At 38.6% G+C, this 11790-nt stretch overlaps 2 protein-coding genes across 2 annotated transcripts; both read left to right on the forward strand.

The window, feature by feature from the left end:
* Positions 1-1661: 1661 nt before the first annotated feature.
* On the forward strand, positions 1662-4521 carry LOC147870123 (4-coumarate--CoA ligase-like). The gene is made up of 6 exons (XM_087337203.1): positions 1662-2768; positions 3093-3291; positions 3407-3552; positions 3799-3866; positions 3967-4069; positions 4183-4521. The coding sequence occupies exons 1-6, from the start codon at positions 1665-1667 to the stop codon at positions 4333-4335; spliced, it is 1773 nt and encodes a 590-aa protein (XP_087193329.1). The 5' UTR covers positions 1662-1664; the 3' UTR covers positions 4336-4521.
* Positions 4522-6610: 2089 nt separating this feature from the next.
* PDX2 (pyridoxine biosynthesis 2) lies at positions 6611-11177 on the forward strand. The gene is made up of 7 exons (XM_087337138.1): positions 6611-6769; positions 8290-8417; positions 8986-9073; positions 9177-9250; positions 9992-10153; positions 10516-10613; positions 10806-11177. The coding sequence occupies exons 1-7, from the start codon at positions 6715-6717 to the stop codon at positions 10957-10959; spliced, it is 759 nt and encodes a 252-aa protein (XP_087193264.1). The 5' UTR covers positions 6611-6714; the 3' UTR covers positions 10960-11177.
* The last annotated feature ends 613 nt before the right edge of the window (positions 11178-11790 follow it).

The raw sequence follows: 11790 nt of genomic DNA on the forward strand, positions 1-11790 counted from the left end.
ATCATAAATTTTGATTTTCTTATTCATCAAAGAATTTTGAAGCATACCCCCCCCCCCCCCCCCCCCCCTTTTACATATCTAATTGTCATTATTTTTATTTGTTTCTAGATTTGAGGGAAATTTGTCTTATGTTCATAGACCAGATTTGTATATATTAGAGCTCCAATATATATGAATCTTCACACTAGAAAAATATATGCACGCCTGTTCGAATGAAAGAAATCGTCGACACTCTAGAAGGACAATGAGCTTGAATAGGCATGCTTCACACTAGAAAGTAGGAAGATGTATTGTCACATAAAAGGAAATGTTGTTACTTGGCTACGAACTGTCCACACTAGAAAAATATATGCATGCCTATTAGAATGAAAGAAATCGTTTGCACTCTAGAAGGACAATGAGGTCAAATAGGCGGCTAGGCCTGCTTCACACTAGAAAGTAGGAAGATGTATTGTCACATAAAAGGAAATCTTGTTACTTGACTATGAACCAATGTAAAAACATGTGGAGATAAGCAAAGTCTAAGTGCATTGACTTTTTATTATGTTAAATTGACCTTCTTAGTGTGTATCCAATTAAGTTTCCTACTCCAAAAGAGGGGATTTGTTAGTGCAAGGGCCCAAATATTAGCCAACACATAATTCATTAAGTATCTTTTCATCTTGTTCATCGACAATACAAAGTAATGAAACGAAATGTGCATCTTCATGTATATTTTGAAATTTGTCCTGAGATTCGTCTTCTCCCTATTCATAAAAAATATGCATGCCTATAAGAACGCAAGAAAACATTTTAAAATGTTGTGCACCATTACTTGTGATTATGATCATCATTGTAATATAATCTATGCAATGTGTCATTGTACCCTTGTCAAGAAGAAAAAACATGAATAATATACCTACTCATTTATATCTAGACCTCTTATTTCAATGGCAAGTCACCTTACATTTGCATGTTTGGCATTTTGAGGATTGTGATTGCTTTATTGTAAAAAACAAGCTAGTTTGAAGTCTTGAAGGCCGTTGTTGTAACATGCTGCTAAAGTAGACCCAAGATCCAACACATTTTGAAATCTTCTCATACACATATGATTCAACTACATTATGAATGCCCAGAACCATAAAAAAATGAAAAGACGCCTAATATGTGGCATTCACCAAGAACCTCTCTTTCAACCACTTGCAAATGAGGAATCTGATGCGAAATGGTGAAAGCTTTTGATCGGGCCACGTGAATTATGGGTATGAATGATCTTCGCGTCCCATAAGGAAGTTGTCCCGAGCTCGCATCGATCGGGACCGATGGTTTTGGGGGACATAGTGACAGACACTAGAGATCATGGCATGAAAAGAGATGAAGAAGCGACGGACGGGCGAGTGGGTTGAGGGTTGCAACATCAATCACAACAACAAGAAGACAAAATAAAAATAAAAAAAGGCACGAGATATGCATGATTTTATTGTTTTGCTGGGGGGAGGGGGTAGAAGAGGTATGGTCAATGAAGTACGAAGTATGTGGTTGACAAGGAAGAAGAGTGACACAAACCATTTCCATTCTTATATTAACAATATTCTACTTGGAAAGGAAGTCTAAAGAAACAAAGAAGGGAAGGAAGAAAACACACACTATTCTAGTGGAATCAAGCATTAGACACTCCCTCACCAATGTCCGGCCAAGTTGTCATGTCCCCTACAGCTACCTCCCCTCTAAACCATACCACCCCTGCTGCCAATTCTCATCCAATTAAGGCACCATCGCACCCCCCATCCAAACCCGAACACGAACACATCTTCCGGTCTCCCCTCCCCGATATCGACATCCCCACCCACCTCTCCCTTCCCGACTACATCTTCGAGAATGCATCCCTATACCCTCACAAGCCCTGCCTCATCGATCACTTGTCCGGGAGGACCTACTCGTACGCGGAGGTCCGGCTCCTCTCACGCCAAGTCGCATCTGGCCTCTCCCGCCTCGGGATCTCCCGGGGCGATGTCGTCATGCTCCTTCTACCCAATTGCCCCGAATTCGTCTTCCTATTCATTGGGGCTGCCATGCGGGGCGCGGTTATCACCACTGCCAACCCGCTCTACAAGCCCGATGAGATTCATCGGCAAGTTCGATCGGCTCACGCCCGGCTTATCGCCATGCAAGCCGCCTACGTGGAAAAGATCGCACGAGAATGCGATCAGGACGTCCGAATCCTTACCGTAGATGGTGCTCTCGATGGTGTCACACACATCTCCTCCCTCCTCGAGTGTGATGGTACGGCATTTGTCCAGGACGTGGACAATGATGATGATGCGCCCATCAGCCCGGACGACATTGTCGCCCTTCCATACTCCTCAGGTACCACCGGCCTCCCCAAGGGCGTCATGCTCACGCACCGAAGCTTGATCACTTCGGTGGCCCAACAAGTGGACGGCGAGAATCCGAACATTCACTACACTGCCGACGATGTAGTCCTATGTGTCCTTCCCCTCATTCACATCTTCAGCTTGAATTCAGTGCTCCTTTGTGCTCTCCGGGCCGGGGCCGCCATCGCGATTATGCAAAGGTTCGAGATCGTGAACCTTCTTCAGTTCATTCAAAGGCATCGGATCACTATGATGGCGGTCGTGCCGCCCATCGTGCTCGCGATCACGAAATGCCCCATTGTAGATCAATTCGATCTGTCGAGTGTGAAGAAGGTCCTGTCCGGTGCTGCCCCCATGGGGAAAGAGCTCGAAGATGCATTCCGCACACGTTTGCCAAATGCGATCATAGGCCAAGTAAAATGCCATTCTTTGACTAACATGATCTAGATTTTGTTCATTCAGTTATATGCAAAGGGTTCATTTCTCTTTGATGGCTTTTTACTTAATGCAACGTATTGAGGGAGAGTCAAGAGAGAGTGCACACACACATATATATAAGGAAGGTATCTAGATGTAACAAGGTATTTGAAGGTAAGCCCTTATGATTCGTTCATTTCCAGCCTTAAGGTTTAGATGCCTTCTGACTTCTTGGTCAATGTCTTACAAGTGTTTTGATGTGTGATCAATTTTCTTGGGTTAACTTAATTGTGCGAACATTGGGACAATGTTTCATTTTAGGGTTACGGAATGACCGAGGCCGGACCGGTGCTCTCCATGTGCCTATCCTTTGCCAAGCACCCAACCCCAGTAAAACCAGGGTCCTGTGGAACGGTTGTCAGGAATGCGGAGATGAAGATTGTCGATACGGATTCAGGTGCATCTCTCACGTACAACCAATCTGGTGAGATATGCATCCGAGGCAAGCAAATAATGAAAGGTATGACAATATCCCCCACCCTTCATCTCCTACTCGTACATGTGTCAGAAGGACTCGTGGGTTTACTCATAGAGGATAATGACACAATTTTGGTGGGTTCATTTGTGCATGATAGGCTATTTCAACAACCCGGATGCAACAAACTTTACTATTGACAAAGATGGGTGGTTGCACAGTGGAGATGTAGGCTATGTGGATGAGGATGGGGAGGTTTTCATTGTCGACCGAGTGAAGGAAATCATAAAGTATAATGGCTACCAGGTACAACTACTAGTACCTAAACATAATGCAATTTGGGTTGGTAGGACAAGGAAGCAAAAACGTTATGTATCCCTTTTTATGGAGACAACATAAAATATAAAGATATAGCGGCTTAATCACGTGTGTGAGAAAAGACACAAAAGAAAAGAAAAACAAACATGTAAAATAATGGTGGTGTTGTTTTTGGAAGCACACATATACGACAAATGTAAAGATTCATTGTTTTCTTTTTTGGTTGAAACGAAGGTGCCACCTGCAGAGTTGGAGGCCATGCTCATTGTCCACTTAGAAATTCATGATGCAGCAGTTGTTCCGTAAGTTCAACACTCTTTATTTGTGTGGCATTGCGTTGCTTTTGTTGTGTATGACATATGTGGTGTGTGTGTGTGTGTGTTCCATAATTGGATTGCATAGAGAACCTGATGAAGATGTAGGGGAGCTTCCTGTTGCCTTTGTGGTGAGGTCTAATGGATCAAACATATCAGAAGAGGAGATCAAACAATATATTGCCAAAAAAGTAAGAAACAAAGGAGATATATTTTGCTTTATAAAGATATAAAAACTAGAGTGACAACTGGGTAAAAAAAGGTAAGAGTAAAAACTTGTGGGTTATTTACTTTTATTGCTTAGGTTGTGTTCTACAAGAGGATCCGCAAAGTCTATTTTGTTGACGCTATACCCAAGTCTCCAACTGGCAAGATATTGAGAAGAGAACTCAGGAAGAAGCTTGCAGAGGATGCATTCACCCTTGGAAGATCAACAACACCCATGCACACAAAATGAAAATTTGATATGAAAATGTGATCAAAGAATATAATTTCCCAATTCACTCATATTTCATTCTATTATTGTAACTCACTCATATGCATATATGTATGTAACTCCCATCCTCTTAATAACTCTCTAGAAGGCACCCTAGTGCTTACCTAATCCAATGAATGATAAAAAACAACGTCTTCAAAATTTCCTAAACCCTACTATCCCCAATGACATATGTACATATATATAATCATGGTATGCTTCTAGCAATCATATCAACCTTAAACGATGGCAGTTTTGTGCTCACACTCTATGTTTTGGTCACTGTATTTGGGTTTGTAAATTGTAAATTGTCTCCCATATTTTGTCATATATGGGTTTCTCTTCCCTAAATTGCAATACTGTAGTATCTTGGGTTCCTGTTATTCTGTGCCTTCTTATTGTCTCCAGTACAAACCTTAGGACATTTGATGAGACCAATATGATTGAACCACAACAACTAATCACATTGCTTTTTGGGTCTAAAAAACATATCCATAACCAACGTCCCTATTATACACCCATTAGCTAGAAGTAGTATATCATATCATCTTTCTTTTGTCTTTAATAGTTTTTCCCTCTACTCCTCCAACCTCCACATAAACAACCAACCAATAAAAACGTTTGTATCTCTTCCACCAATATATTTTTCTTTTTGAGGGTATGAAAGGAACTTACATCTCCCACCACCTATTGCAAATGCCTCGTTTGAATGGTGAGACATATAGTTGAATCAATACATTTTTCCCTTCGTCCTTTTTCATAGTGCAAAAGCCGCCTAATTAGCACATTAAGGGTTTGCCTTTTAGGTCTAATATCACCCTCATTGGGTTAGTATGTTAGTTTTTATTCTTTGGCGTATTGTAAAACTGTGCACTTATGAACCCCGACCATTTGGAGGGTATATTTAATAAAATTAAATCGAATAAAGTGGCATGTTAAGGTCTTCCTCATCAAAATATTTTAGGTCACTCGCATTGGACTAAATGATATGATAATCAAATATTCTAATATGATGTTACAATTTTCAAATCTTAAATCGTTTTTGTAGCTAGAGTCTCTCAAGACATGTATTAAAACTTATCTACTTCTAGAATTGCCCTTTAAAATTAAAGTGGGAACGTATTCTAGTCTTAAATCATGTTTGGTTCTCACAAGATTATTTTGTTGTCTCGATTTAGTTCATCATGGGAAAGAAAGAAACATCATTTATCTTACTTAGAAAACTCTAGCTCTCTCATTTGCCCATAGTCACAAAAAGAAAGGGTTGTGCACCCTTTACTCAAACAATTAGAAGAAAATGAGGCACTTTATCTATTTTTGTACAAAACTTGTTGCCGTGCTATACGAATTAAAAAATTATTCACACTAAATTCACACAAATGTGGACGCCTTGTGTGACATTGGCCATAAAACTAATAACATGGGCATTCTTGGTAGGCAGTAGGAAAAATGCTCTATGTCGAAGCAACTTGATGCACACAATATAGGGAATCCTTCTCCCAAAGAGCTCCCCCCCTCAATTGCCAATCAAGAATTTTCAAGATTTCATTAACCTTTTAGAAATAAAAGAGAGACTTGCAAATCTTGCATTTCATTTAATTTTGATGTACATGTATATATGTATGTATGAATATAAAGTGATGTATCATGATATATCCATGATGTTCTCAAGTACATAACAAATGGTTGGTGAATACTACGCTCCAAACTATATGTTTCATTTCACACATATCAAAACACAATTATGCATCTTGACAACCACGGAAAAGAAAACTTTTTCCATATCATTGGCTATTTTGTTTGTTATGATTTAAATCTATATATGGAAGTATGAGCACACTGTCATTTTCCAATGGGGGGAAGGGAAAGAGGCTCCAAAGACTTTCCAGTCTTATTAATACTTGTAATAAGAGTGTATACACACACACACACACACAAATACATATGTACATACATACATCGTTGAATATTGTCGTCTAGTAGCCCTATATTCTTTTTTGGACAGAAACTAGAGTACTGATGGGGAGACCATATGCATTGTGATCAAGTAGACAACTCTCACAAGGATGCCCTCCATAGGAAAAACACCAACCAAAAGCTCATTCACATTGTGCGCCACATGTGTCGATGGATCCGGAGAGCCACAAATGTGTGTAAGGCTTGAAACGAAGGTTGGTTAGATATGCAGTATTATCTATCTATCTATATGTATGCATACATGCATGCATGCATGCATGTATGTATGTATGCATACATACATATTAGATATGGCATGTATCAGTATGTGATGAGACAGACCCCAGTCTGTCCTTGTCTTCTCTCCCTCTGTTTTTCCTCACGTCACACAGACACTGAGACACCATGTCCTCTGTGGGTGTCCTCGCCCTGCAGGGCTCTTTCAACGAACACATTTCAAGTAAGTCCTTTGCCTTCTTATTCATCGTCCCCAGTGTATGCGTTTTCTCTATGTATGAGCCGGAAGGAGGAGAAATTCTCCTCCTATTTGATACTTCTTGTTGCTGCGTGCTTGTGTGGAGGACGGAAGGGGATGTTCCATAAGTTATGCCACAGAAAAGAGAAAAGAGAAAGAGAAAGGATGAAAGGGAAAGAGAAAGATAAAAGATATAAAGGAGATAACCAAAATCTTTCAATTGTGACACTGGTGGAACACAAAAATTACATGCCTAATGCATGTATTGGAGAACGGACTATATCACGTGATATCCTGTAAATACAAAGAATGACTGATGTCACACGAGAATGGTGGCCGGGGATGTCATCTATAAATAACATTCAAATAAAAAATAGAGCATAAAATTCTAACAATAAAGCTAACAAAATTCTAATCTTTAGAAACATAGGAGGGCTGTGAGAGTAAATGAACGAATCAAAGGTCTGGACCATGGAAGTAGAGGATGGAGGCTATGGTAACAACCTCTTGAAACAATGGAAAACCTATGAGAATTTCAATATCGATCATGACCCAATAGGACCTATGTGGAGCAAAGCCTAACTTAAACTGGGGTTTAAAGAGTGATGAAGGATTTATTTCTAGTCAACAAAGTGGCATGGTTATGTTGTGCTTCGGAGAGTCAGTGTGCATATTCAAACAGTTTCACCTCATCTAAATATTAGATAGTTTTTGTTGGCTCTAGTTTTGCTAGCCAGCAGCTCAATTGAGAAATGTTACTGGACTTTTGTGGTGATATAATCCTTTGCTATATTGTGTTTCTTATCAGGGCCTTGCATCGTTACTATTGTCAAGTGCGTTTTAATGATGTTGAGTCAAATATATGTGTGCATCTGCCTATGATTACTGTTTTTGAGTGCGTTCATTGGTGAACCCATTTTTTCATTTCATGCATGCAGGTTTAAAAAATATAACGAAATTATAGTAATATTAATAGAAAGATGTGCTGAAGACTCCTTTCCCCCAAGACTGTATCATGAAAGATTGGGATTGTAGTTTCAAAAGGGAACTGAGAAACCAAGTTTTCTCATTTTAAACTATTCATATGTGCGTATAAATAAAATTTCTATAATCTATATGTGTATACAAATGTTTTCTATAGTAGGGAATATTTCCATATGTGCGTGGCTACTAGAGACTTTCTTGGGCTGCGGTTTTAAATATGATCTCTGTGTATTTGTTGTTGCCAAGTCTATCTACAATAATATATTCATTTTAATGAGCACCACCTTTGGGCTGCTATTATTTCTGAAGATCTTTTGCCCGGCTGATACTATGCATGATGAAATTGATGCTATGTTGCATCTTGAGCTGGGTGCTAGAAAGATGAAGGTGACATTTATATCTTGTCAATGTATTTCTATGTATAACTTATTATTTTATTTCCTGTATCCATATCAAGTTGTCAAAATTTAGAGTCTAAACACATTGAAACTTATGGAGTCATTGTGGTTATCTGGATGCAGCATTGAAGAAACTTGGAATAGAGGCAATTGAAGTTCGAAAGCCAGAGCAGTTGGAGACTCTCTCTGCGCTTATTATCCCTGGAGGAGAGAGCACAACCATGGCTAACCTTGCTGCACAATATAATCTTGTACACAACTAACTTCCATAAACTATGTGTGCAAATGTATGCTCCTTCTATCCCTACCTGTCCCCTTTTATTGCACGGAGGAGAAGGCAAAGGGAGAGAGGCCAAATTTGACTTATGGGACCCCAAAACAATCCCACTGTACTAGAGATTTATATTTGTATAGCTTTGTACGAAACCGTCTTAGCAATGTGACTATCTAGGATTTAGCTTGAAGAACAAACATATTTCAGTATCAGCCTTGATTATTAGAATGGCTTGGATCTAGTTGCATCTCCTTTGTCATCTCATGCTGCATGTATCCATTAAAGTTTAGATATTCATGTCATAAATGTTCATTTCATTCAACCAGTAAGACAACAAAGTAGCTAAATATTTTATTGTATCCCAATTCTGAATGATTTCGAGATTATCTTGTGACTATTTTAATCATAGTTAGCATGCATAAAGGTGATTTCTTTCTGTAAGGCTTAGGTTTAGCCACTCATCTACATTGCCATGTGTATTTTTTATTGCAATTTCTCAGAAGTTTGTGTAGTGATTCGCTAACCATTATGGAAATTGAATGCAGATACCTGCCCTGAGAGAATTTGAAGTTTCTGGGAGACCAATATGGGGCACTTGTGCAGGACTGATATTTTTGGCCAACAATGTAATTGGTATGTTGGATGGATTGGGGGATGTGTTGGGAACCTGCTACTGATGAATATATTTTTGACTTTCTGATGTTTTTCTTACGAAGTCTGCATGATTGAGATGTAGGACAAAAGCAAGGGGGGCAAGAACTGATTGGAGGCCTTGACTGCACCGTACATCGTAATTTCTTTGGTAGCCAGGTGTGAATTCTCACTGATTGATGTTCTGGAATATAAATCATATACTGAGCTATCCTGTATGGGACCTATACATAGTGGCATGGACTTCGTATGCATGAATAGTCACCCATTAGAAACACAAGAAGTGATTGCATCAAATTGTGGTGTCATGTTATATTTTACCTATAGTTTGGAAGATATTTTCTATTTTATTGTATTCATAATCATAGGTTGGGGATTCTTTACATGCTTGGTATGTTTTAGATGAGGAGTCATAATATGCCCCTCTTTTTCTGACTCCCGTAATCTTTATATACTCGGCATGTGTTTAGGTCACTGGAGGAGCATATATGACCTTCTTTGAATGCTTCTAGTCTTAAGACAGATATACTGACCTGCTGATTAATTCTACTCTAATTGTTTTGTGAGTTTCACCTCACATTGAGCTTTACCATCAGGAATATTTTTCTGACTCCCGTAATCTTTACATACTCGGCATGTGTTTAGGTCACTGGAGGAGCATATATGACCTTTGAATGCTTCTAGTCTTAAGACAGATATACTGACCTGCCGATTAATTCCATTTTAAAATTGTTTTGTGAGTTTCACCTCACATTGAGCTTTACCTTCGGGAATATTTTCTACTTCAAAAAAGAAAAGTATCTGAAGACAAACTCGCCTTATGTTGTATTCCTAACCAATGCATGTATTTTGATTATATATGGAAAACTGTTTATTTGAAGAAGTTCAACATTTTTACAGCTCAACAGTTTTGAGGTAGAGCTTGGTGTACCTTCACTTGCTGCAGTCGAGGGAGGCCCTCCAACTTTTCGAGCGGTTTTTATACGGGCTCCTGCAATCTTAGAAGTAGGTCCGCAAGTTGAAGTGTTGGCTGATTATGATGTTCCTGAGTCTCTAGTAAAGGTACATTCATATCTATTAAGGAGACATTTACTAACTAACTAAATGGAAAAAATGTGGAAATAACCTGAATTTTTCTTCATTTCCCCAAATGCCCTTGCATTGTTTCCCTGAATGCCCCTGGCCAACTCCTGAAAGAGATAAAAAGGGTATGAGTTAACCATTCATAATATTTAAATAGTACATTCCATTGAGAAACAGAGACGAATCTGACCATATATGTGCTAAAATAGCTATCTAATTGCTCTAGAGAGAGTCAACCATGAGCATTTGGGGAAATAAAGAAATCTTTGCGGGTATTCTAGAGTTTTTCACTCAATAATTTTATTGCTTGGATAGATGTTATACATAGATTTACTTTTCAGGAAACAAACGTGGAAGCTCAGAAAGTAATAGTTGCTGTGAGGCAAGGAAATCTGTTGGCAACAGCCTTCCATCCAGAATTAACATCAGATACACGGTGGTAGGTTTTTTTTCTTTTCATTTGTTGCTTTCTAAAGTTTACTTGTTGCTATTTTCTTATTTTTACTTTGTACTGTTTGCTTAGTCATGCATGGGTTTGAACTTGAACGCCCAATCTATGGCATATGTGCAGATTTCTAATGGTTTTTGTGTCTATCCAAAATTATCACATCAAGTCTTACCACTTTTGTAGGCATCAATTTTTCTTGCAAATGGTGGATGGAGGAAAACGGATCGATTCCATTGTACTAGCACAGCCAAATGAAAAGCTTCATTTACCGCACATTGTGCAACGCAAGGAGCTACCAATTTTCATTGGGTCTGACCATTTAAATCTGGAATTATGATTAATTTTAGATTATATGCTCTACTGGAGAAACATTAATATGTGTCTATATATAAATATATACTGCTGTCAGATGCTGACATTTTCATTTGTTTGGGTCGCTATGCGCATTTTCTAGTTTTTGATTAGTTGAATTTCAAGAAATGAAGGTCACACATTATTCTTTGTGATATCAAGGTTTATACAATTGATTGAAATAAAGGAGAATTTTTTCTTTAAGGTGATTCCAATTTCCCTCCCATTCGAGGGTTCTCTTAAAAGTGTCCTTCAAAATTTCCAGGTGATAAGCTTGTGTGTGCTTTGCTTCCAGATATTGCAGTGCCTTGTTGATCTAGTTATGTAACCTATCCATCTTGAATCTAATCGTGTTTCGTTCTCTGTTTTCTTGAAAGGTTTGTTACAGGGCATATTAGTAGATCACAAATCTTGAGATTATGCCAGTTGTCTTTTATCCCTTCACATTGATTTTCTGAACCTTAATCCCTCAATATTCAAGGTTTCTCCATTATTTTGCACCGTTGCAATGATTTTAAAGAGAAATAATGGATCACCTTTACAATGATTTCAAAAAGAAAATTTTTAATTGGATTTAGAAAAGATATAAGGTGTCTTAAGCTGATTTGTGTTGTATCTGTTAGGTTCTGGGCCTAAATTTATATTGGATTGACATTCTATCCACAACCATCAATGATAAATTGTGCACGTTTACAGCTTTACAGAGGAGTGGAAGACATGGTTTCCTAGGATTGCATGGATTGTGATGAATGCTTTCTTCTCGGCGCATTAGAACTTGTCTTGCACATAAAATTGTAAAGAGTTTGAATTTGAAGGA

The sequence above is a fragment of the Azolla caroliniana genome, unplaced genomic scaffold (assembly GCF_043228905.1).
Source record: "Azolla caroliniana isolate FFs.n. ecotype wild unplaced genomic scaffold, voAzoCaro1.0.p SCAF_1, whole genome shotgun sequence".
Lineage (NCBI taxonomy): Eukaryota > Viridiplantae > Streptophyta > Polypodiopsida > Salviniales > Salviniaceae > Azolla > Azolla caroliniana.